General features: G+C 37.9%; 1 protein-coding gene across 4 annotated transcripts; it reads left to right on the top strand.

Moving 5' to 3' along the window:
- Positions 1-792: 792 nt before the first annotated feature.
- On the top strand, positions 793-25,969 carry TCEA1 (transcription elongation factor A1). 4 transcript variants are annotated; one of them, XM_085221096.1, is made up of 11 exons: positions 796-1,053; positions 4,329-4,422; positions 6,410-6,472; positions 11,727-11,832; positions 18,110-18,197; positions 19,247-19,395; positions 21,173-21,229; positions 21,768-21,922; positions 23,499-23,645; positions 24,511-24,582; positions 25,633-25,969. In XM_085221096.1, the coding sequence occupies exons 3-11, from the start codon at positions 6,452-6,454 to the stop codon at positions 25,639-25,641; spliced, it is 804 nt and encodes a 267-aa protein (XP_085077222.1). In that variant the 5' UTR covers positions 796-1,053; positions 4,329-4,422; positions 6,410-6,451; the 3' UTR covers positions 25,642-25,969. The 4 variants fall into 4 exon arrangements, with proteins under 4 accessions (XP_085077220.1, XP_085077221.1, XP_085077218.1 ...); XM_085221094.1 differs by lacking the exon at positions 4,329-4,422 and having other exon boundaries at positions 793-1,053; positions 19,250-19,395; XM_085221092.1 differs by lacking the exon at positions 4,329-4,422 and having other exon boundaries at positions 795-1,053.
- The last annotated feature ends 1,455 nt before the right edge of the window (positions 25,970-27,424 follow it).

Below are 27,424 nucleotides of genomic sequence, written 5' to 3'. Positions count from 1 at the left end.
TACAGGCTTACTAATAATAGAGCCTAGAGGCATGCATGAACACCCTCCTGAATCTCAGCAGGGGATAATCTGCATATCATCTTCATGTAACCTGCAGTTATACCGACTGCTTTCTTGAAGTAAATGCAGTGAAAGTAGTTAAATGATGCTGGTTTGTTGTTGTTTGTTTTTCTCTCAACAACAAGATTAAGGGTAATAAATTAATGGGCAAATTAACTGGTGGTGCACATCATAGATTTACATCAAGCTTCATCATTTTGTATCCCAGTTGAACACAGACAAGACTTGGGCTAGTGTGGAGACCAGGAGGCATTTAGTGCCCTGCAACGTAATGTGGGGCTTAGGTAAAGATTTCTGCTGTGTCTCCGTTGCTTTTGTATTAGAGCTGAGTCCTGAACCTCATCTAAAATTGTCATCTCCACGACACACCCTCCAGAGGCAGACTTTCTGAAAGACCTTTCTGGCTCGAGGGAAGAAGGGATTTTCCCCCAGCTTAAAGCGAAGTGCTGTAACTGGCAGTCGAAAACAAAATGACGGAATGATTACTGGCGGCATGCTGAGAGGCTGTAACTGCGTGGAAGGTGTGTTTCTCTCAGAGCTGACGAGCACCGCGAACTGGAGAGGATAACGCAGCGAGCAGCTCATTTAATTGCACTTTGTTCTTCCTGGCAGCCACCGCCGTGCCCTCAGCTCTATTTCCGTCTCGCTCACAGGCCGAGGCGGGTACGAGCGCTGTTCCCGCGGCCCGCCCCCTGCCTGAGGCCCGCCCCGCCCCGCCTGCTGTCGGCGCGCCGCAGCGCTGCCTGTGGCTCCAGCGGCCGGCGCTCGGCGGGGCTGCCTGGCGCCGCCGCTGGGGCTGCTGGGTCGGGGCGCTGCGCCGCGGCCCGCCTCCGTCCCGGCCTTGCCGCCGTCCCGCCCTCCCGCCGGGCTCCGCCGTCGCGTCTCAGTGCTGGGGGTGCCGCCGCCACGCCGGCCCCGGCAGCCATGACGACGGAGGACGAGATCATCCGCATCGCCAAGAAGATGGACAAGATGGTGCAGAAGAAGAACGCGGTGAGCCGGGGCGGGGCGAGGCGCGGCCCCCAGCCGGCTCCGCGCTGCCTTCTCTTAGCGGGCCCTCTCGGCCCACGGGGTCTGCTGCCGTGCGGGAAGCTCCGCGCGGCCACGCGGCGCTCGGGGGCGGCCCGGGGAGCCCTTGGCCTGGCGACGGGGTCGGGGTTGCTTCGCCCGGCCCGGCTCCTCGCGTCCCGGCGCCGGACGAGGCGGGCTCGGTGTGCCGGCCCGCGGAGGTGTCCGCGCTGAGCCCGGCGGAGCAGGCGGGTACGCGGCCAGCAGTTGGGTGGGAAACGCGCGGGCGGGTCTATCCACCGAATACATTGTTTTCGTGTTCGAGTACTGACGGTGAGGCTTCAAAGCCGTGAAGGGGGCTGAGGAGTCCCGGTTCTGCTGGCCAGGTTGTGTGGGCAGGGTTCTGAGGCACACGTGGGCTGAGCACCAAACCTCCCTCCCCCCTTTATCAGGCCAAGTGCCTGATATGGTGATACACAAAGTAGCATACAAGCGTTAAAAACGGTGTGATGCTTCAGTTTACAAAACTCTACAGTAGGCACAGCGATATTTATTTTTCCTGCAAAAGTAAAAAAAAAATCAACAGTACTTACTAAGGTTTGCATATTTGTAGCAATTCCAGTTGCAGTAAAGCAATGAAATTTATTTGGTTCCCAGTGACTGGACCAAGTTTTGTATAGCCAACAGCAGCACCAGATACTTTAAGTAAGATTGGTACAGGAGGGATGGCAGCTTGCAGCACCTGTACCCAGGTGCTGAAGTTTCTGGCAGCAGTCCGCCTCACAAGGGGAGGCTCACATCCCTATTGCTCTTAGAAAATTCATCTGCAAGCTTTTCATGATACAGTAATACTCATTTCTTCCTTTCCCCTCCCCCCTATCAACTTCTAAGCACTAAAGGATTCATTGTTTCGCTTTCCCAGCTCTGATGTTGGAGTAGTGATTCTTTCTTAGGATGTCAGAGGACATCCAGTACATACAGGAAAGCTGGGACCGGACTCTTTGTGTTGAGAAAGGATAAGGGTTAATGATTTTACATTAAAGGAGCGTAGACTTAGATTAGATGTTAGGGGCAAACTCTTTACTCGGAGGTGGTGAGGCACTGGTACAGGCTGCCCAGAGAAGCTGTGGTGCCCCATCCCTGGTGGCCAGGTTGGATGGGGCCCTGGGCAGCCTGAGCTGGTAGTGGCAACCCTGCTCACGATAGGCAAATGGAACTGGATGGGCTTTAAGGTCTGTTTGAACTCAAACCATTCTGTGATTCTAGGAAAGACATGTTGACTGCAGAATGTTTGAATATCATGATAGTGAGAGTAGTGGGATACAGTCAATTCAGTGTTATCTGGGAGGTTTCTGACAATAGAAGGCAAGTGGCAGATCTCAGACAACCTGGGAATGGCTGTCAGTGCACTGATCCTGTGGATGCTCCTGGTGACTGACCATCATCTATTTCTTGGGGATTTGGGAGGCTTAGGGCTGTAACTCCTAACAGCAGCAGGGGATACGCTTATGCTCTGGTTTGTGTAAGCAAACTGTCTCACAGCTGCAGAGTGGCACCATGTCCATGGGGCAAACCTCAATGAGACGCTGCCAGAGGAGGTTCAGGTTGGATATTTGGAAAAATGTCCTAAAAGAGTGGTGAGGCATTGGATCAGGCTGCCCAGGGGACTGATGGAGTCATCATCCCTGCAGGTGTTCAGGGAATGTGGAGATGTGGTACTGAGGGATATGGTTAGTGGGCATGGTGGGGATATGCTGATGGTTGAACTAGATGATCTTAGAGGTCTTTTCCAACCTTAATGATTCTGTGATTCTAAAATGAACAGGAAACCTTAAACCATTTCTTTATGCTGCCAACATGCATTTTAGTCTGAAACACTTCTTTTGTGTTTCAGTATACATTTAGTGTGTGTCTTTGAGAATGATCTGATGAAACCCGTCAATAAAAAAGGCTTTGATGCCATTTCTCTCTGAAGTTGTCAAGAGCCCGATGGCAGGAAACAGTCTTCTACACAGGGAGGCTCTGTGCTTGTGACAGAGAGCTGCGCAGCGTTTCTTTTGATGGGATGAAAAGGCAGTCAGAGCAGACACCCATCCTGAGTCAGGCTCTTGGTGACTTGCTTTGATGAAGGGTTTAATTGTATCTGGGCAGATTTCATAACTGTTGTACTGAAGTGATGCACACAGATCTTTTATTTTGAAGGACAAAATAACAATGCAATTTTGTGTTTAATACACAGTGAGATACATATTCTGCTGTTATTTCAGGTGTTTACATTTTTGAGATAGATGTCACTACTTCAGAATTATTGGGATTTGGTTAAAATGCATCTTGTACCCTCCTGTAGCTCTCATTTGTGTGTAGGTACACTTCTTCCACTAAGTTACTTTGATAAGTATAAAAAACAAGGTTGGATGATAAAACAGTTGAGTGAGTTCAGAAAAGAAAACGTAAAGTTATCTGTGTCAATAAATGTTTGTTTCCTGAAGTAGATCAGATGTATAACTGTATAGGTCTGCCATATTCATAAACACATTACATTTTCTGTAGCCTGAAGCCTAACTTTAAACTATACACGTAGAGCACGTTTCTGTTGTTATGATCTGATCATCTAAGGGAGGCTGAGAAGGATAATCTGCTAAATGCATAGATGAAAAGTAAGGTAAGCTGGAAGCCACCTGCAATGGGACTGTGTCTTTCAATTCCTATAAAATTACAGAAATGCTTTGCAAAAAAAGATTTATAATCATCTTTATAATGTGTTTTTGTATGGGAACTGTTGATCACAGCCTGCACTTCTGATTGACCATCTGAGGCGAGCAATGAATCAGCCGTGGGAGCACAGGTGAAGGCAATTCACCTGCCCTACTGGAAGGGGTGGAGCCTGACTCCACCTCTCCTAGACCCCATTTAAGGGCTGTCTGCCACTGAGGAAGGGTCTCTTCCTGGAAACTGTTCCTTGTGGGGTTTACTGTGAGTCTGTGACACCAGTGAGCGTTTCCATTTATTTTGATTGAATAACTTTTCACTCTTATAATTTTACCAAGCCTAACATCTGCATACCTATTGATTATACACCTATCAATGGTACAGTTTTTAATTCAGATTTAATTGTAAAGCATCTACTATTTAGTACGCTTAATGTAATTGACTAGAGAAGAATTAGAAAAAAAAACAAACTAGAGGGAGGGAAATTTTGAATGGAATGTATTTCTAAGATGAGATGAGAAACATGCTATAATTCCTACTTTGCATTACAGTATCGTTGCTGTGCTGTACCAGAATGCAATATCCTGAGTTTATTTTGAAATCGCGTACCATGCACAGTTTGCTAATAAGTTAATTACTTTGGAGGTAAGTGTTATTGTATTGTCTTTTGGAGAAGGACATCTTTTTTTTTCTTTTTTTTTCTTTTTTTTTTTTTTTGTAATACGGTGCTTATTTTTGGCTAAGAAAATTTTCTTGAAGTTGATTTTATTGTGTTTTCTTAAAGCTAATGAACTTATTTGGTTTTAATCAGTGTTTGCATAGGAAAAAAAAAGTATACGTGAGTGGTAAGAGAAGGATATGGATTAGCATGGTAGTTCAGTTTGGAGAAGCCTTGTATTTCATGGATAGAAGTTAGGATTTTTTTTTTCTGTAACAGAGAAATGGAAGATCTTTGGTTTCATGAATGAATTGGGTTTGTGCAAGGTAGGAGTTAATTACATTTCTGGTTTTAGCTGCTTGTCACTTGCAAGAGGTTGTAGCAGAACTTGAAAGCATCCCAACCTGTGTCTGTTCGGATGTGATGCTGAAAAAAAAAAAAAAAAACCTGAAACTTTTCTTTTTCTTAGCCTCTTAGTAGTTGTTGTGTGTGTTATCTTTAGTGGTTAAATTGTAAGACGGTGCAGGTGCAACAGCAGATTACTTGAGTTCCCTTGTAACAAGTGTGAGCAGTTGATTGGGGGGAACTTAAAAACAAAGACAAATGCAAATAAAGATATGCAAAATGTACATTTTAAGTATAGAAAAGCAAATATGGTAAGCAAAATAGGATATGTTGAGTGAGAGGTAAAGAAAGAGAAGGGAATGAATTTTAATGAAAGAAGGGGGTTTGGGGGTTTGTTTCCAAACAAATTTAAATTAAAGAAAAAAAGACAGGGGTGTGATGAAGTTAGTGGCCTCTTATGAGAGAAGTCCTTTAACTTCTTGCTGTCCTTAAGTTGAGAACCAGATGCATTTGAATAATAGCAGGCGTGTCTTAGCTTGTGAGGCTGCTGTCCTCTGCTGGGCAGCCCTGTGTGTGGTGAGGAGTGGGTGCTGCACAGCTTTACTGAAGTGAATGAGTAAATTCTGAAGCATGTTGCTCGACATATTTGAAAACTTTTAAATAAGGCCAGGATGGCAAGCGAATGACTTGTTGAAGTAGCTGTGTGTATAGACACATTAATTATTTAATTATAATTGCTATTAAGTGCAGTCTTTGAAATGGGCTCATCTATCTTGAAATTTGCTGCTCATACAGTATTTGTTTGTACCTTTCCTTATCACAGCAGTGCAAAAGGAATAAAGAGAGCCACGTGGCAGTCATATAATAAACAAATGCATTGGGATGGTCTCTGGCTTCCATTTTGGAAGAAGTTGATGCTTGGCCAATGTGATGTAGAATGAATACTGTTATCTGTCTGCACTAACCTACGTCATTTAATATACGTATATTTCACTGAATTAATATTTAAAGTGAGTAGTTGAAAATAAGACTTCTAAGCAAGTCTTGTTCAGCTTTGTTACTGGGACATCTGTTAGTAAACATGCTTATACAGATGTCTCTTTCTGTGGTGGACAGTAAACCTGTGTCTAGTAGAACAGTGTATGAACCAGTATGACTTTATGGCTTAAATTAACCACTCTAAATACAGATAGGAAAGTTAGTTATAACCAGCTGTGTTACTGATGGATTCTGCAGAGTTTCTCAATTCCAAGTTCTTGTTCTCAAACATGAGGTTCTTCACTGTACGTGGCTGTTGTTTAGTTTATGATAAGTGACTGAGGACATCTTCTAGAGGATGTGTGGTGGTTAAGGAGCAACTTAAAGAATACAATGACTGGCATTTGATTTATACAGGATTAAACTTCTCTAGTCTTTCAGTGAATACTGTGAATTCTGAGTTCAGGTTGGTTAATTTTTAGAGTTAGTGAATCAGAATGTTACTTTTCCTGGGATTTTTCTGTAGGTAAATTGAAAGCTGATGGCTTGGATCCAATCTGGGACCGTTAAGACTAAGAATATGCTGTTGGTACTATATTTTTGAAGTTCTTGATTCCTACTAACTTGACTTATTTTTTTTTGGTTTTGCAGGCTGGAGCTCTTGATTTATTAAAGGAGCTTAAGAATATTCCCATGACCCTTGAGTTATTACAGGTACAACTTCTTTTATTGTTATGTTGCAAAAGTTAACTCTGTAATAATGAAAGCGAAGCCAGCAAATTTAGAAGGTTGCAGTACTTAAATAGACTCCTGTGGAGAAAGCTCGTGAAGAATCATTGCTATTTTGGCTAAACAGTATTATTACAATTTAGGGCTCTCAAGTACTTTCTTCCAGTGGCAAGTTCTTAAAGTTGAGCTTTGATTTGACAATGGTGAATGTTGTCACAGGAGAGCAGAGGGAGAGCACTGTTATAGATTTCCCTTAAATGCATTCTTAATTTCTTATTAATACAAGTATGATATGTTTCCCTCTTTGATGGAGGATTATGCACCTGATAAGAGGTCCTCCTTTTACATAATTAGTTCTGTTTCTGGACTGTAATTGAGGAGAAGTGTAGTTCATATCTTCTGGTAGGTTGTGTTTCATCATTGCCTGTTTAAATATGTACCTTTCAGTAGTGTAATTCTGTAGTTAATTACAGTACCAATTTTGCATCCTCTGTATGGGATATGATGGTGTGGGACAATCTCTCTCTCTTACATGCATATAATCTCATTTTGCTTATCTCTTACATCTCTAACATTACTTTTATAAATTTTTCCAAAAAAAGTGTATCAATGAACTTTATTTACATGTAAAGTCTTAGAGTTGGTTATGTAGTTCTGCAATGATCAACTTTTGTCCTAAATTAACTGGAGATTACCCATTTCTGAAAATTTGAATATAGCAGAGGTTAGCAGAAGTTCAGTTGTTTTTTTTTTTTTTTGCTGTGATAGGCACACTGGAAAAGACCGAAAAGTAATGTTTTTTTTTTAAGTGACATTTAATTTGCAGATGCAGAATTTTCTGGAAAGATCTAAGTAGTGTCAGTCTTGCCTATGCTTTTGTATAATGTATTTCAGTACGTAATTAGTACTAGTGATTGCCATTTAATATTGGAATTTTAATTAAAATTTCACCTTTTTGCATGCATTAGCATATCTCATATGACACTGCGCTCTTTTCCCCTTCAGACCTTAAGGGTCTGAATAAAGTAGGTAATTGACTCTTATTCATTTGCTGTGTAAACTTTTCTTAGTAATAAACAGAGATGACTCTTAATCTTGATAAATTTTAATTCACCTGTCTGTGTTTTAGGGTACTTGTGTCACACTAGCTCAGTTTATATGGGTTGCATACTAATTCCGTCCTGTTTTCTGATCTATTTGAAATAAGCTTATTTATTCCCATCTACATCACATGGATCTATTTTAAAAGTAAAGTAATGTTTCTAATAAAGGATTGGTTTTAATCTGTATTGGCAGATGCTATGAGTTTTCAAAGAAAATTTCTCTGTTACAGTAAGTCTAAAGGGATCGACTGTTTTTGTCTGCTCTTAGTAGACTAACTATAGCTTAGACAAATTTTACTCAAGCATCCGTTCCTGTATCCAAAACACTTCTTTGGCTGTGTAAGATTTCATTTAGACTGAAATTTGTGTTATTTTTGCCGAGTTCAATAAACATGTAAAGTCTGCTGTAAGTTTAGTAGTCTCCCAAAATTGCTTAAGCAATGGAGGACTTGGAAGAATGATTCCAAATGTGGAGTAATCACACTCCTGGCTCTGCTAGTTGGTGGTCATTGGTGTGCTAATGTCAAGGGGGATGACAGTGAGAGAATGGGAGCACTAACTTCCTCTGTGTAGATGGAAATACTGACTGATATATTCAAACCAGCATGGGACATGAGGGGAAACCATTTCAAAATTGCCTACACAGAAAAGAGCACTTCTGACTGATAGTTTCATTATTCCTTTGCAGTAAGAGAAGTGACAATTCATCTTATGGCATGACTGTCACTTCAGTCTGAACTGGGGGCATCCTCTGACAATTTACAAGTGCTGCATGGGGTGGGAAAGTACACTTGAGCAGTTTGGGCTAGTGCTTGTGGCGTGAGTCTGTCTTATTGGACTTCTGTCACAGAAAGATGAAGCAGTTAAACACAATCTGTTTTACATACCAGAAGTTATGTGTAAGCTTGCTCACCTGTGTGAACAGCCAGTAGCTCATGTCACATGGAATTTATAGCAGGTGCATAATAATGAGTACACTGGCCTTCAGATTCTCATTGTAGGTAGTGTACAGCTAGACAGTGAGTGAAGTAGATGTCTTCATTTGAACCAGCAGGTTTTACTGGAAATTACACACATGCAGGTGCACACCCCTACTCAAAACTGAGCTGTGAAATGCAGTCCTTGTTAATTACTTGCCAGTCCACTGGCAAGCCATGGAGACCTGGGAAACTTGATGTGGTTATTTTCAAGGGCTTTATTTGTCAGTCCTTTGGGCCAAGTTTTCCAAACTCCGTCTTATTACTTCATTGCAATTTGAAGTTGGTAACATCTCTGCTTGCTTTAGCGATTACTGTTCTTTCTGAGCTGCTTGGCCTAGCTATTAAGCCTACAGCCTGAATGCTTTGGTGGAGAAAAACAGATGTTTATGCAAGTCTGAGTTTCTTTACTCTTCAAAAACAGAACACAGTAAATGCAAACAAGTGCTCAGAAACATGAAGTAGGGAAGAGTGATTCACTTAAACAGAGTTCTTGAATACCTGCATATCATAAACTGGTACAGAGTTTCAGGGGTTAAATTGGACTAGACAGAAATACCAGTCTTTGACTTGAAATGATTCTCATAGTAACACTTCTGTAGGTTGGAAGACTGAGGAAATTTCAAATGCTGATAGCTGATGTTAAAGCAGTCATTTGGTGAATATAACAATGATCTTTCATGATTGCTTGCATAAGTTTTCAGGTAAATAAATTGGAGGATCATTCCCAGTTAGCAGTGAAGGGTAGTTTTTTTTGTTAGGTACATTTTTCTCAGTCAGAGGAGAGTTTTATGGAGTTCAAAATTATCTTTATAATGTAAACATAATCATAGGATCATAGAATGGTTTGGACTGGAAGGAACCTCAAGGATCATGAAGCTCCAGCTCCCCTGCCACATGCAGGGCCACCAACCTCCCCATTCAATACCAGACCTGGCTGCCCAGGGCCCCATCTAATCTGGCCTTGAATACCTCTAGGGATGGGGCATCCACAGCCTCTCTGAGCAGCCTGCTCCAGCACCTCACCACTTTATCTGTAAAGAATTTCCCCCTGATATCTAACAGAAGTCTTCCCTCTTTCGACTTAAAACCATTTCCCCTTGTCTTGCATTTATCAACCCTTTCAAAGAGTTGACTCTCTTCCTGTTTATAAGCTCCCTTGAAATACAGGAAGGCTGCAGTGAGGTCACCCCACAGTCTTCTCTTCTCCAGATTGAACAAGCCCAACTCCCTCAGCCTGTCTTCATATGGGAGATGCTCCAGCCATCTAATCATTTTTGTGGATAATATCCAGTAGTTGATCAATTCCGCTCTGTTTAGGCCTTTGTGCGATACTTAGCTAGTTGCTAAAGCATGGGTATAATAATGAATATGGGTGTTATAATTAAGAAATACACAAGAGAGTTTGGCTAAGCAGGTTATTACACCAAAAAGAATAGATAGAAGGCTTACCCTTTTCCTGGGCTAGCTGTAAAACTTCAAAGGAGGGATCTCAAGAAAGAGATCCTTCCCCACTGGCAGTCAGCTCTTAAATGGGCCTAGGAGAGGTGGAGCCAGGCTCCGCCCCTTCACCTGTGCTCCCAGGGCTGACTCATTGCTCGCCTCAGGTGATCAATCAGAGGTTTAGGCTGTGATTCAGCAGTTTCCATACAGCGTATCATGGGAAGAGCATGTAGGCAGTAGTAAAGAAATGCTAAATAGCTGCCCATGAGTGAAGTCCTTGGCCTGTCGTCAGTGCTCAACCATGAGGGCGAAAAGTGAAATGGGGAAGAACTTCTGCACCTGTTTGATGCTTTCTGTTAGTGTGTATGTGCACAAAGATCATCCTGAGAAACCTTAGTTACAAGTGAGTAGCCATCTGTTTTCTTCAGTCTAAAATATGTTCAGACCTCAAATTTTGATGTACCTCCTTTGCTGAAATATCTACTGAAGATTTCAGTATGGTTCCAGTCATTTAGCACATCCAGAGTGCCTAGAGAAGTGTTCTGTGTGGGCTGTAAGGGGTAATTTTCAGAAACAAATCATTTCCTTTTTTAGTGTAACGCTGAGATTTAACTTCTCCTTTAAAGGAAAAGGAGAAGATATTTATGACAAGCCACTGCAAAAATAAATAGAATAAATCATACTTAGTGAGTCTGGCAATTAATAAATGCAACAAAGCTGGGCATCTTAAGAACAATGTGAAAATATAGTCATCAATCAAAATATGATATTGTAGTACAATACTTGTACAAAATGCTTCTTTCCCAAAACTGAAAGTGTGAAAGTGTTCTATTTTTCTTTCTTTATTATTTATTATTCTATTAAGATGTTTGCTGCAAATATTGTGAAATGAAACTTTTACTGCTGTTTATCTAAATCTATAACTTATGTCCTCATGGACATAGATCTTAAAAGGGAAAAAAAAAAAAAATCTTGAGTAGTTCATAAATCTCATCTTCACTCTATAGGTGGCAGTAGAGCCAAAGCTTTAAAGCCTATTTGCCAGCTTGGCCTTCTCAGAATGATAAGCTTTTCTTATTGTTTCTACCTAAACGCAGAAACCTCTGTGCTTAAAATTTTAATAAGTCTCAATGTTGCCAAAATGACTTAGGACCTAAAACATGATCATCCCCAACATGACAGGTACAGCTTCTTCCATAGTCAGTAAATGGGAATTTGAAAAATACGAAGTTATTGAAACATTTAGCAAGTTTCTGGTCGTACCAAATATAAATGCTCATATATATAAAAGTCATTCTGTCTCAGGAAAATAAGATTCTGTGGTTAGAACCTATACTAAAGTAATTTTTTTAGAACAGTAAAATGTGTAGAAGATTTTCACGTTCTTAGGTAGTCTGGATGCCACACTTAGTTTGGGTCAGTAGTCTGTAGAGTTTTTTTGAAGTGGTTTAAGGACAGAAATACTTGGGCCAATTTCCTTTAATTCTGAACTTCTGTGATGGAGACAAATGGTAGTGTTGTATTTCTTTGTAAAATGTACTGTGTGTTTTTAAAATAAATTTATGTAAAAGCTTGCAGCATTTCATCCTGATACTCGTAAAGATAAATAAAAACATGTCCCTTTAAAATAAAATTGTCTAAAACGCAGCTTTAGAAATGTTAATTCAATTATCTTCATGCCACTTCTTATAGTGTGTATTTTCATTTCTGTTGCAGACTACCAGAATTGGAATGTCGGTGAATGCAATACGCAAGCAAAGCACAGATGAAGAAGTTACTTCTTTAGCAAAGTCTTTGATCAAATCTTGGAAGAAACTGTTAGGTATGACACCACCCTTTTTTTTTTTTTTTTTTTTTAAAAAAAATAATTTTGTATATTACAACTACATGTAGACTTGATAAAGAACCTTATGCTTCCATTCTTCAGAAACAGTTGTGCTCTTGCTTAAGTATTGAAACTATCTGTGCTGAGGTAGGTTTTTGTTTTTTTTTTAACCTCTTTGACTACCACGGATGATTACTGTGAAAATATGGTCAGAAGCAAAGTTAATATGCGTTGACTAGTGCTGACAAACGGTAGGAAACCAGCTTCTGCAACATGACTCATTTCTCAAGCCTCATTGCGTGCTGTTGAGCGAGCAGTACTGTACTGCAGTACTAAAAGCTAAAGATCCCTTTCTTGACTATTTCCTCTGTCAAATGTAAAAAGTACTCTGAAGAATTCATGCAGAACCTCATGTGAAAGTGTATAGCCTTTGAAGTTTGGTTATAAACTCATTTGTAAAGAGAAGAAACAGCAAACAAACAAACAAAAAAATTAAAATTCTGTTAGAGATAGTGAATGTTTCTCTAATTAAGCCTGTACTTTGTAAAACCCTAATAGTTCTAGAAAATTTACTAATTAGTGAACCAACAGTTTTTCTTTCATTTCCGTGACTGCAACGAAGCAGTTACGGAAAGCTTTCTGCTAACAGGGTTTTGTATGAGGATATCTTGTAGCACTTATTGTATTTGAAAAGATTTAAATCTCAAGTTGTCTTTTAGATAGTTGGATCTAATACAACATGGTATTGTACTCAATTGTTTCTTTGTATCCCAATTTAGATAAATTAAGCTTCAGGAAGCTTAAGATTTTGAAATAGGAAACAGTTTGTATGATTTTCTACTGATTTAAATATTTGATATTCTGTCTAGATAAATGTGCTAAATACATGTCTGCCATTTCATTGCCAGCCTCAGAGTCAGCCTCAGTTTTGTTAGCCTCATTTTATCCCTGTTAGCTGTGTTATCAGTCATGAAGTATTAGCAAATACTTTATCACTCCTTTTGTAAGTGGCATAGAAATGTCTTTGTTTCAATTAGACAGTGCTTTGATATGTAAAAAAGGAGAAATTGTGACAGTTTTTATAATCTGCTTTTCAATAATTTGTACATCCTTGTAAGCAACAGCTTCTGTACCAGAGATATTTTTAACACTTTTAAACATTAGATAATTCTAATTAGGCAAGTAATAGTAACTTTTTGGTGTCACTACCCAGTGAACAAAGGGATTTCTATTTGTTTAAGATGATAGAAATAGTCTTCTGCTTGATTTTTCTTTAATGTCTGAAGTCAGGCAAATTTGTGTTAATATATGTTACCTGTGGCTGACTGATATTTAACTATTCAAACATTGTAAAACACTTCTTCAACCTCTGAGTGTGTTCTTACTGTGGAAGACTGGAATAAGTCTGTAGTGTCTGATGGTAATGGTAGGTTCATCCAAGTATAGGTGGCAGCTGAAAGAGGTTTTCCTTCCCTTCTGCAGAGGGGCCTTCTTGCTCATTCCTATACTGAAGAGGTCAGAAAAGGGAACTCGGGAGTTGTAAACTAATTATTTTGTTTATTTCTTCTGAATTCTCAACTGTCAGTTTCTTGATCCAGCTCTTTTGCAGTTCTTGCAAAGGGATTGTAGCAGTAGCACACAGCTGGGGAAAGATGGAACTTTAAAAGGTGCCCCTTTTGATGGCTTGCTACATTCAGATTGTTTTAAGACAATTGTGAGAATCTACCTTTAGGCTGCTTACATCAGGTGATCTCAAACGTATGAAGAACTGGAAAGTAAATAGCAAATATTTGACTACAGTCAGAACTGTATATGTTCTTCCTGGGGCAGAGAGTATGTTACCTTTATCTTACTCTAATTTTTGTTACGGGGCAGATACTGCTGCATGTACATGATTATGCTAAGTCTGTTGCACTTATGGTTATGCACGTACAGAATAAAACCAAATTATTTTTGAAAATACAGCACTTCTTGTATTAAAATCTGACATAATTAGATTCTTGTTGATGACAATGTAGAGCATATAATAAAGCACAGTAGATCAAATGTTTCATCTCTTGTTTCATTGCTTGGTAATTAGAACTTCCAGAATTACAAGACTTATCTGGGCTGCGTGACTTATTGGGTGGGAATCTTACGAAGTACTCTTATTCTGTTTTATCATTAGTTTTGACTTTCTCAGAAGAATACGAAATACCCTATGTTGAGCTGCTTGAGAAATCAGTTTCGATTATGCTGTTTATAGTGCATGTAAAATGGTATGGATGAAAGATGGCAACAGAAGCGGACAGCTGTTAATCATACCAAGCATTGTACTCAGAGATCTGAAATCTTTGTGAGTTATTTTTATAAATGATATTTTGAATTTAGGAAAGAATCTTTGTTCAGGCTGCATGTACTAAGTTGAATGCTTTTGGAACTTATGTTTTAAGGGTGCATGGGAAACTAGAAATCAAAATAAGGTTGTGAATCACCAGAGTTTTAACAGATTTTTATGGCTTGCTTAAAACTATGCCAGGTTACAAATGGATTTTCAAGTGAGGTCAGAAGCTGCCCAGCAGAGGGCTCTTAGGCAATATCTGGAGTGAGTCACTGCGTGAGCTATAGTGAAAGATTGCTTTCAGATGTTGGTATTAAAACGTTAAACCACACATCCTAGTTGGTCACAATTTAGATGAAGAAGCAAATTCTGTTCTCAGAATAAAATAACATTCTGTCATAACATGGAATTTGCAAGAAGTTACTGTTTTGCCAAGTACTTGAGTATGTAGATTATGTTATACAGATTAATCAGTGGATATCAACTTTTGTTATGAGGAGTTCTTCAAATATATATATATACACAATTAGTAATTTTTCAGTAGTTTTCAAATTTCTTACTAAAATCTAAGAGTTTACAGTGAGAAGGAACGTCTAGACCTTTAAGTAGATTTAACCTCAGTCAGCTTATGTACTGGGCTGGAAATGCAGAATTATTGGACAATAATCTTATCATTAAGTGTAAGTCTGATGCTGTATTGCCAGGGGAAAAAAAGAACAAAACAAAACAAAACAAAACAAAAAAAACAACCACAATAAAAATGTGTCCAAGCGCATTTTGAAATGTCAATTTAAAAAAAAAAAAAAGTCTGTCTTGAAACAAAATTGCTCAGGCATGCTTAATGTTACCAAGTTAACACTAGTCAGACTATGCAGAAGTGTGTTATTCAGTTGAATTTGTGTATATGATCCTCTGTTATTTCAAACTTAGTTTTGATTTTGCTGGAGCAAGTCTGGTACAGTCTAAGACTATTTATTACAGGCATGGTAATGCTGTCATTAGGTTTAGTTGTTCATGGACATCTAAAAACTTACTGGTTGAATTCAAGTTTTTATTGAGAAAATAAATTCCTAAATTACAGTCCGTGTGCAGGAATAGTGTTTATTGTTGAGTATAATATGTCTATTTATAAGATAGCAAGTGCAAAAGTAGTTTTAGAATATCTCTTTTACATTCACGTGTGAGCTGTGGAATCACCTGATTTGGAAAAGATGATCAAGATCATCAAGTCCAGCCATCAGGTTGACTTGCTGAGTCCCACTGCTAAACCACGTCCCTTAGTGCCCTGCCCACACATCTCTTAAATACCTCCGGGGTTTGGGGACTCTGTCTCTGCCTCAGTCAGCCTGTTTCAATGATTGGCTCCTCTCTGTTTGAAGAAATTTCCTGATATATAATCTAAACCTCCCATAGCAGAACTTGAGACTGTTTTCTCATGTCCAATTGCTAGGCATGTGAGAAAGAGAGCAACATCCTCCTCTCTGTAACTGGCCATCTAGCCAGTTGTTCACCCAACATATTGTACAACTGTTTAAGCCATGAGCAGCCAGTTTCTCCAGTAGGTATGGGAAACTGTCAAATACTTCACTAAAGTCAAGGTATACAATGTTGACACGCATTCTCTCATCTTTTAAGCAGGTCGTCTTGTCATGGGAGATCAGGTTAGTCAGGCAGAATTTGTTTTTCATAAATCTGTGCTGACTGCATCTGATCACTTGGTTGTCCTGTATGTGCTGTACAATGACATTCAAGATGGTCTGCTCCATGGCATTCCCTGGTACTGAGGTCAGACATACAAGCCTATAATTCTCTGAATCCTCCTTCCTGCCCTTCTGGTAGACTGGAGTTGTGTTTGCAAACCTTCAGTTAACTGGATATTATTTTAAATTAACTTCTGTTATTTAAAAGGAAGAAAAAGCTTCAAGTGGGTGTGTTAGTTTGTTGTTAATGGGCTTTTGAAGCAGTAGTGGCTAAAACTGAAGTTACATTTTTCATTTCTAAAATTGATGATAATTTCAGTTTGTTTCTGGAAAAAAAAAAAAAAGGATTTTGTAAGTTATAATAGCTGTACAATTAAAAAAAAAAAATCATGCCTCTTCAGAGGAACTTAGGTAATTTAAATTTTAATTCTAAATATTTATCTGCTTCTGTGTGTTTCTTGATGTGAATCACTTGTTCGTTTGAATTTTTAAGTGTCTGTCACAAGCTGCTTTTTCATCTTTCTTTGTTAGATTTCTATGGTGGTTTGTAGTTCCCATTAGCTGTCATTCTTCCTTTGCTTCAGAGTCTGGCCACTGGATGTAAAAAGCTAATTGGAAGAGACTTTTATTTCTCAAGGATAAATATTTTTTTCCCCTGTTAAACACTGTGTTGACAAAAGAAAGGTATATAATTAATAAAATAAGTAATCCTTGTTCATGTGTGAGTTTAAGAGTAATTACTGCTTGGCACTGAACCTCCTCACTACTTTCAATGTATGATGCATAAAAGTGAGTGACTTAGTAAGAATATTTCTACTAAGCAGAGAATGTTTTTATTTTCAGATTTATGAAGCTGGATTTAAGAGAAATATATATAGACTCTTCTCTGAGATATTAAAGATAGTGTAGTTTTGAACGCATATTCGCTGAAGATGGTTCAGTTGTCTCAGCTGCTGAAGTTTGACCTTTTGTTTGAGACATGCTTGCATAGACTGCTCTGCAGGTTAGAAGGAGCCATGATTTTACCTCCTACTTTACCCTCTGGTCTCATGTATACTCTGCCCTATGTAAGTGAAAGACACAATCAGGGTATCAGTAAATGTTCACAAGTGCTTACTCTAAGATACATACTGATATATCTGTCTAAAAACCTCTGGCAAAAATTGTCATGTGCTGAAGATGTGAGTAGATGAGATAACATGCATAAATAGAATATTTAAAAATGTATTTACCGTGTGTTTGTAGCCATAGAGACTAGTTGTGAATGTGCGTGTTAAAAATGGATTATGGGTTTGTTTCCTTTCTCTGTCTTCGGGTGTCATAGTAAAAATCTTCTGCAGTCCATTCTGCTTATACTTCGCTTTTTTAGTGTTTTTTTTTTAAATAAATACTTTGATTGAACCAGTATCTTTATTAGGATTTTTTAAATAATACTTTCAGTTTATTAAAAACAATCACTCCAAATATATAAGGGAGTATATATAATAGTAATATATAAGGGGAGTATAGATATGTGCTCCCCTGTAGAGAATATTCTGGAGAATTTTGTGGACTTGCCTGGATCTCAGACTGTTTTGTAGGCATCAATTTTTGGTTACATCTGGAGATGGAATTCTTAGTGTGTTTTAAGTGCTGGAGTAAGAAGAGACCTGAATCTGTGTGTTTCATACCACAGGTTCTCATGAGAAACATGGGGATAGGATCCTTCAGGAAATGAGGTTCCTTTTTGATGCTTAAGCAAAGGTTTAGATACCCAGTTTGTGACTGAGCCTTTTCTCTGTTTTTCTTTGAATTTAGTTCTCTTTTAAAATTTGTAATAAGTTCATCCAAGTAATAACGGTGTACAGAGTTAGTGTATAATGACAGATCTATGAGGGCTTGGAAGGAGAAATTCACAAAAATTAGGTGAGTGATGGCGGTGTCTCTGGGTGTTCTCTGTAGGTAATGGAGGAAGGAAGCCAAAGCAGGCGGCTCATTTAGTGTCAAGCTACTTCAGAATCTTTTTTATTGTATTTTCACTGCCAGTTAAAGCAGATGCTGGACTTGGCCTGAAGGATTTGAAGTGTTGACATAGATTTCGTTTGCTGGGTTGGCAAGGGTGTGAGAGGTGAAAAGCTGTACTGCAAGAGAGAGACAAATCAGAGAGTAGGAGTTGATAGCATGTCTAACTGGCTCAGAAGAAATTATCAGAGATATTGTACAACTGCTTTAAATCAATTACTGAGTAAAAGTTTCACATGTTTTGTGTTCCCAGATGGACCTTCAACTGATAAAGATTCTGAAGAAAAGAAAAAGGAGCCTGCATCTTCCTCACAAAACAGCCCTGAAGCAAGAGAGGAAAGGTACTTAATCCTTGAGGACAGATAGCTTTGTTCAGTATAAATTTGGATTAACCTGAAAAATCAACCAATTTATACATACACTTGGGCCAAAATTTTAAATATTAGAGACATCTTCCATGTTATTTTGTGAAATGTGTACAGTTGTACAAAAAAAATGGTATGTTGCTAAGGAAGAAGATCCGACTACTGCTGACACATTAAGAAAAGACGAAAGCCACAGGACAAGATATGGACAGTCTAGCTATTGTTTATTCTGTCTTATCTGTCAGAGACTCCTTCCTCTCTCGATACTAGTACTGAGCTTTGAGAAGTGTAGCTTTCAGTTACAACTTTGTGGTAATTACGTACATTAGAGGTTTAGAATACTTCTTTTGTCTGTTAGCTTTTATGTTTGAAAAACAGTCTTGTTCTGCACCTTTTTTTGGTAAAGACAAAATATATGTTGTCAGAAAGATGAGCCCATCTAAATGGCACTTGAGGTGCTGAAGAATATTTGCATAGTATCAACAAGTCTGGTTTCTCTACGGATTCCCGCTTGTAGTAAATCTGTTTACAACAGCCATTTTCAATTTAGAATATAACCTCTAATTATTTGTCCCAGTGTGAGAAGAACACTTTCAGACTTTGCAAAAGCTTTCTTAAACCATAGTACCACTTTAGTACAGTAAGCAGATTGAATGTTAGTGTGATATTTCTTTACTATTTTTTAAAGTAAAGTTCCTTGAAGGGAAAAATGGTTTCATGTTAACGTAGAGAACTGAGAGTTAAAACTTACTATATAAGTAACCACATAATGGGATTAAATACTTGCTGTCGTCTCTGTTGTGTGGAATACCCTGGTAAATATTCTGAAGACACTCTTAAAATTGTTTTGACTCTAGAGTGGTGTCTTGTATTGACTTTGGACGGTGTCTTGTGTTCTTCTTTTCTGTTAATATCATTAAATGGTTATAGCAAAAGATCTGTGGGTTCCCCTCAAACAAAGTGATTTGAAGAAAGCAAAAAACGTTTATTATTAGAGTTTTTTTCTGCTTTTTTTTTTTTTTTAGCAGTTCAAGTAGCAACTCCAGCAGCAGAAAGGAGGAGGGTAGCGCTCCCTCAAATTCTTTCATCCCTTCCTTTCCACGAGCTCCAAGCACTTCGGATTCTGTACGAGTGAAATGTAGAGAAATGCTCTCTGCAGCTCTCAGAACAGGAGGTGAGCTCCGTATACAACATTTTAAAGTTTAACTGTTTCTTCTTTCTGTTCTTTTCTTGTCCCTGTTTACTGTACCCTTTCTTATGTCCAGTTGTGTGTGCATACCCATAGGTCAGTTCACTCAAGATGCAATAAACAGAGTAATCTCGACAAAGGAGTGTACTGAACTACTTTCTTGTTGCTAGTGATATGGGACATTTTGTGGTTTCTGTTCATCTGATATCTTGCCTACAGAGAACCTTCATTACAGGAAGTTATTTCCTCTGTAATTCCTCATTTGACTCTATTAATGGAAACTGCTGTTTTTCGTCTTATCTCTGAGTGAGAACGTCACCATAAGCATGACTGCCTTTCTTACTCTAGAGGTCCTGTGAGCCTTCAGATTTTAGATCTTGAAGGATGCCTTTCTGTTTTAATTTAACCTTGAAGTTTCGTGGATATAGTCACAGTTAGTCTTACACTGTTCATCTTCCTGCCTTTGAGGCATCTGGGAATTACTTGACTTTTATTGTTGTTGTACACTTGTGTGTCTTTGAACTGATGAATGATAATACGCTAGATAGTGAGCAAATCAACTGTTGTACTCAGTGACCTGAATTCTTTCTTATGCATTGTTCTCATCTGCAAGAACTTTTCTCTGTTCTTAGTGTAACCTGACTCAATGTAAGCGGACTTCTGAAATTATGTTTTACTCTATTTCACTCTCTTCTGTACTTTTAATTCACATGAATTTTGATACAGGCAGAAATCAGAGCTGACTAAAGGCCATAGATTTTGGATCCTCCAGATATGTAGTTCAGAGGATGAACAGCTTTTTATAAAGATGCATATGGCTTCTTAGTTCTTGTAATCGTGTAGTTGACCACTTTCAGTAGGTTTCCAAGAAATGTTTTTGTAGTGTTACCTCCTATTGTAATTTACCTCCTGTTCAGTGTGTAAGCTGATCATCCAGAGGTCTAATGTCAGTCTCAAAATGTGTGGTTGTTTTCTGGTTCTGTGCCCTTTTGCTTAAGGTGAAGAAGAAACTGAGTTTTTATTACTCATCAAAGTGTACCCATGTTAGAATGAGGAGGAAAACACATAGTGTCTAATTTGTCCCAGGCTGTGTTGGAAAGGCAGCTGTCTTTATGAAGAAGGGTTTGGGTTAGAAACACTAAACAATTATCTGGAGATGTTTTAGGTCGTGTTGTCTACAATATTGCTGTGGTTCATTTCTTCTAATTTGCACATTTTATGACCATTCCCTACTTGGCATATTTTTAACAATAATATTTAATTACTGTATTTCTAGAGAAATCTTTCTCTTGCATGCATGCATACAAAACATAGCTGGTGTTGTGTGGGCTGAAAGAATTGATAAAACTTGATAAAGAATGTTTTCTCATTATAATAGCCTATTCTAAACACAGATGCGCTGTGTTTAGAGATGGGTAATTGCCAAGCATAATAGAAGACAATGTGTTTTTTTCTGTATAGCATAGTTGTTTTTTATTATTGTTTGTATTTCAGCTAGAGATAATTTTGTCTGAAAGATTTAAGGTGATTCTACTTTTTTTTTTTAAACAACTCTTGTTGCTCTTCATTTCACTGATTTTTCTTCTAAGTATTGTTAACAAGTTTTTATAAGTCAGCCAACCCTTAACAAATGAAATTCATTTTAGTTATTTGTGATTTGTTTTTTTTTTTTTTTTTTTTTCATGTTCCAGCTTGGATCTCAGTGATATAAAATACTGCTGAGATCATCAGAGTGCTAATATTCTTATTTTTGTTTCCTCAGATGATTACATTGCTATTGGCGCTGATGAGGAAGAGTTGGGTTCTCAGATTGAAGAAGATATCCTTTGCTGGGCGTATCTGTGCTCTAGGATGAGAGTATTTAAGAACGTTGGTACTGTTTAAAAAAAAAAAAAAAAAAAATAGTTCACTTAATCTGTGTGTTGAGTATTTTATTTCATTTAAAACAGAAACAAGCAAACTGTTCAACACGTCAGTACTGAAATTCAGTATTTAGAACAGTACCACAAACTAAACAGAGGGATCTGTGTATGTGTGACTTCTAATTTTACTTTTAATACAGAAATTATATTAGAAATTAAATGAGAACAAGGAACTGGGCTTATGTCCTTGGGTGATTTTTGTGAATTTTTGTTAAAATCCTATTATCCCCAAATTCATGTCTTGCCAGCTATGTGCTGAACAGTGATTAGGCTTTGGCAAGATGTGAAGTACTGTCTGCTGTGCTGAGCAGAGAATAACTGCTGTTTGGAGATGGGAGTATGGGGAGGGACTTCTCTTTAAAACGGTTGCTCCCCTGCAAAAAAGCAATGCACAGTGCTCTGTTTTACTCGTGCTGTTCCTTAAGTCCAAAGCACCTATTTTTCAAGAATTAAAAAACACTGATATGAAATACAAAAATAGGGTACGAAGTAGGATAGCGAATCTCAAGGATGCAAAGAATCCGAACCTAAGAAAAAACGTGTTATGTGGGAACATACCTCCTGACAAATTTGCCAAAATGACTGCAGAGGTAAGTAAAACAAAGCTCTTGAACTGTTTCCCTACTGGACTTATGTCTTGGCCGCTAACTAACTAATGAAAAATGCCTGAACTTTTGAAGGACTGCGACTTGTTCATGGCTTGCACAGTCTGAATTATAGAGGGCAGAGGAAATGAAAGTGGTGTATTTTAGTGGTTCCTGAAAATGTAATTTCTCTGTGAGTCAGGTAAGCTCTCTGCCAGATTCTCTGAAATACAGAACAATGGGCCTCGAGCTCAAAGAGGGTAGATTTAGGTTAGATATAAGGAAAAGAATTCTTACACTGAGAGTGGTGAGGCACTGGAACAGGTTATCTAGTGATGTGATTGATGCCCTGTCCCTGGAGACTTTGAAGGGTGAGACTGGATAAGGCTCTTTGCAACCTAATCTAACTGTAGTGTCTCTGTTCATTGCAGGGGAATTGGACTAGATGGCCTTTAGAGATCCCTTCCAACCCTAAGGATTCTGAATTCTATGGTCTGTTAGTGATGGTTTATGCTCAGGGTAGTGACTGACTTCAAGCTGCTAAGCCATTCACCCTTCTGGATATGTAATACTACCATCCACATTACCCTGTCTTGCCATTTGTTTTTCAAATACTAGCCTCTGCTGTTATTCTTCTGTGAAAGGTGTATAGCACTGTGCTTTTGAAGTGCGTGTCCAGTTGGCATTTTTAGTGTTGACTTAAAGTTTATCTGAAATTTGACAGATTATGTCAAATGATTTTGAAGGAAACACTTTACAGTAAATAGAAGACATAAATGATATGGGAAGGAAGCTAGGAGAATTGGCCTTTGAATCAAATTAGATTTGTTATTGAAAGAACATTTTGAGCACTTTAACAGAAGCTTCCCGTTCAAATAGATGCTCACTGTCTAGATTTGTTTTGATTTATAAAGAAAATCAGAAGTGAAAAATAAAATGTTATAGGAAAGAAAAATAAAAGCATGGATAGCATTTGATTTCAGTTTTGTAGTTCAGCTTATGCGTGTTGGGTTCTGCTACTTCTCACCCTCTCCTATATCCAGCCCCAGATAGGTATAAAGTTGTATATAGGAGTAACAAAAATCATGACTAGCTTTGATATCAAGGAATGGCTTTTTTTGTGGTTTATATAGAGGCCTTGAAAAAATTGAGGCTGGCAAAAGAATGGGGAAAGAAAAGTAGGTTGTATCTGAAGTGTATTTTTTCAGTGTTTTTATTCTATGTGTGTTTAAGTACAAATGCAGAAACACGTTTCATGTTGTCCGGTGCTCCTTATTTGTTTTAATTAGTATATTGGACCAAGTTCTCAAATGTAATGGCTATAAAACATTATTATATAATTATATCTTGAAGATGATATCTTAAGGGAAATGGCATTAATAGAAAACTTTGCATTCCACATCAAGGCAGAATGCAGAGTAAAATGCTATTGGAAAAAAAAAGAAACAACTTTTTTTTTTTGACTGTGCACATAATGCTTACTATGTATTTTTGAGATCCTGCACATTGGAGCTATGGTTCACACCTCATTTTCTTTAAAACAAGAACTTCCTACTAAACTCTGCCATTTTTTCTGTGACAGGAAATGGCAAGTGATGAGTTGAAAGAAATGCGCAAAAATCTGACCAAAGAGGCTATCAGAGAGCACCAGATGGCCAAAACAGGAGGTACCCAAACGGATCTGTTTACATGTGGCAAGTGCAAAAAGAAGAACTGTACATATACCCAGGTATGTGGTTATTCGGGACGTTCGTTTTCCTTTCTCAAAGCTGAAGCCCTGTATAAACATGGTCAGAGAAAAAAGAGTTCATTACAAAATGACGTTACAAAATGCTAACAAAGTACAAAACATGGAAACAGTTGGGCCTATGTAGGTGTGCTTATGTAAAGAATGTTTGTTGTCTTAATTGTATTAATTTACCAAATATCTAAATTCAAGCACAGTATGTATGTAGCCTGAAATGCTGGTTTGTGATGCTGAATTTTTGCTAATTCTTCTGGTTTAATTTTAATAATACAGTTTTATATGGAAGAGAACTAGTTCACTGTTTGTAATGTGTAAACCTTTTCTTAATGGAGGTAGTGAATATGTATATATTTTCATCTACATTTGACTGATGCTAGACTCTGACTTAGAATTTTTTCTTATTATAATATATGTGCAAGAACTGTAGTGGTGCTGCAGGGCATGTAGTATTGATCACATGATCAGCTATGTTTATAGTTTAGTGTTGTGTTAGGTATTTCAAACAGAAAGCTGTGTTTCAGACATGAAACTTTAAGTCTTTGTGTCTGTGTCCTATGCTGTAGCTTTAAAGTGTAGCTTCACCACAGATTTTTTCCTAGAAATATATGAACAGTTCCTGTACTGAAATTGGTATTTTACTGCTTGTCAAAACACAAGCTTATGATCACTATATAATCCAAACAAAATAAAGTGCTTTCAACTGGGATGCAAAGTTAACTTATATTCTTATCCAAATGTAGTTACTTAACATTAAACTTTGATTTTAAACCTTTTCATTGAACACATGCTAACAAAAGTTGAACATGCTAATTTTCCTTTTCTGCTCTGGCTCTTGCCTTTGTCAAAGGTTCAAACCCGCAGTGCTGATGAACCTATGACAACGTTTGTTGTTTGTAATGAATGTGGAAACAGATGGAAGGTAAGGCTATTAGACCATTCTGTATACCCGACAGCAGACAACCAGGCTCTGTGTGCTTAATTTCATGTTTTACCATAAATGACAGTTGAATTTCTGTTGACTTGTAGTTATTTCTTAACCCAAAAATGATACTGTACGTTGATATTCTGAAATAGCTTCATATTAGAAAACTATCTGTGGCCGAAGGTGTTGAGAATTCTGGCTGAGGGTAAAAGTCAGGACATTGACGTAGACCTTGTGACATCTAGGTACAGTACTATGCTTTACCATAAAAAGTGGTGGCAAGATAGCCACTGGATTTTCCCAGTCTTCTCCCAAAGATTTTCAAACCATTTTTAATCTCTGCTTTGATGAGTGGAATAGGTTCTTTTAGGCATTTTGTTGGGTTTCTTTTCCCTTTTATTTTCTACTCTAAAAAATAGTAGAATATAAAAAAGAGGAGACTGCTGCCATATTCCTGTGTTGGGTTAAGAGCAGTGATAATTTGCTTTCATTTCTTTAAAAAAACAAAAATCTTCAAGAAATGGGAGTTATAAAATGTTAAAATAACAACAGAAGTTGTCTCAGGAACAATTGTAATGAAGTAGAGAAACACTGAAATGAAGGCTGCATAATTTACAATTTAAGATATAATATTAAGTTTAATATTGCATGCTATCTTCATTTTGTTAGTTTTTTTCTATGAATAATGCTGCAAAGCATTATTAGGATTACTGCATTAGGAGTTCTTTTATGTGTCTTGCTTTATGTTTCCTGTTACTGAATACAGATCTGTGCTTCAAGATATCTAAATAATTTATAAAGCTTAGAAGTTGTTTCATACGTTACAAAGAAAAAGTTCATTTGTCCTTAAATCCCCTACTGAGGTAGTAGTTATAAAACTGTCTATATAAAAATGTGCTTGAGTGACAGCATACTTGTATGATATAAGCAAATGCTTTGAATACTAATTTCCATATCCAAAGTATAGTGTCATATTGCTGTTTCTTCTTGCAAAGATTTAGAATTAAGTTTTATGGAGACCTCATAAAATTTCTTTTCTTTTCACAGTTCTGTTAGAGGAAGAAATTGTCAAGACATCTGGACCAGTATGAAAGAGGATTTTGTAATTAGCTTTAAAAACTAGGCTAAGCAGCTAGCTTCCTGCAAACAAGAGGTTATTTGGTTTTCTTTTTTCCTTTCTTCCTCTTTTTTTTTTTTTTTTTTTTTTTTTTAATGCAGCATACATGCCTGAAGTTAGCCTTCATTTTGACACAGCCATCATTTCCTTAAATGCCTTCCTATAGCTGATAGTCAGTAGGGCCAGGTTGCTCGATTGTATGGTGAATGTTAAAATATTTTTTCATTTTTGTAAGTAAGTTGAAATTAAACTTTTACCAATGAAGTATTTTGATAATTTGTTTGTTTTTTTTCCCAAAGTATGTGAATCATCTGCTGTATTTTTGTCTGAAATATGTATCCTATTCCCATAATGTATGTTATTTTATTATTATACATAGAAAAAAAAAAAAGTAGCTTTTATGGTGGAAGGAAAAATGCTTAAATCGAAGAAGCTGAGTTACATATCTAAATGCTTCTTAGGCACAAAATAGCTCAGCATTTCAAGGTTTCTTGCATAACTTTGCATAAAAACGTTTTAAATTCAACTTGATAGTATGGCTGTAATTCAGAAAGCATTCCTTTTTCTATTAGAGGAATAGATATATTTCATATATCTTTTGCCGATGTGTGAGTCCTTAGACAGAATTGCTTCTTAGAAATTTTTTACAGGTTCATAATAGATTTTTCATTTAATTTGCTTTAGGCAGCAGCAAACTAATTATACAGATGTTTGCTCTCGAGGAGAATGCTGTGTTTTAGTGCATTTCTAGAGGAATGAGGCAAAAAAAAAAATGTTAAAAATGATTGCAAATTGGATGACAAGTAGACCTAAATTTCCATTGCTGTTCAAAACACATACAGGACAGGCAGTGTTGGTTTATGCAACCTTCCTAATGCTATTTGTTCTTTAATCTTTCTGCCTGACTGCCACATATAAGAAAATCATTAAAAGAGCTAGACCTGTGGTAGTGCTTTCTCTGTTGTAGAATTGCTCAGGTTGGAAAAGACCCTAAAGATCGTTGAGTCCAACCATGACCTAATGATACTACCCTAACTCTAACAACTCTGCTAAATCATGTCCCTGAGCACCACGTCCAGGGATGGTGACTCAACCACCTCTCTGGGGAGCCTATTCCAGTGCTTAACAACTCTTTCTCTAAAGAAATTTTTCCTGATATCCAACCTAAACTTACCCTTTCGCAACTTGAGGTCATTTCCCCTCTTCCTGTCACCTATCGCCAGTAAAAAGAGACCTACCCCGCTCTCACTGCAATCACCTTTCAGGTATTTGAAGAGAACAGTAAGGTCTCCCCTCAGCCTCCTTTTCCCCAGACTAAGCAGCCCCAGTTACATAGTCACTTCTCATAGGGCATATTCTCCACGCCTTTCACAAGCCTTGTTGCCCTTCTTTGCTCCTGCTTCAGCTTTGTGGCTGTGGTAGCAGCCTCAAATTTTCACTCCTCTGACTTCAGAATAAAGAGCTGTCACAGTGGAAGAATGAAGTCCAAGAAATGTCTTAAAAAAACCCAAAACCGTAGGTGCCTAAATTCTAGTTATGCTTCATTTTGGTTACCCAAATCCAAAAATAGAAGTGCTCAGCAGTGAGCTTTTCATACGCATTTTTTTAACAAAGAGGAGTCTGGAACATAGTTGTCCCATAGCATAAGCTGAAGTTTTCACATTAGTCCATTAGCAAAGAAGAGAAGGCCGTATTCCTCATAGAGTTGTAGTGGGATTAAGT

Source organism: Meleagris gallopavo, chromosome 3, assembly GCF_905368555.1.
Source record: "Meleagris gallopavo chromosome 3, MGAL_WU_HG_1.1, whole genome shotgun sequence".
Lineage (NCBI taxonomy): Eukaryota > Metazoa > Chordata > Aves > Galliformes > Phasianidae > Meleagris > Meleagris gallopavo.
This window is presented reverse-complemented; position numbering and strand designations above follow the sequence as displayed.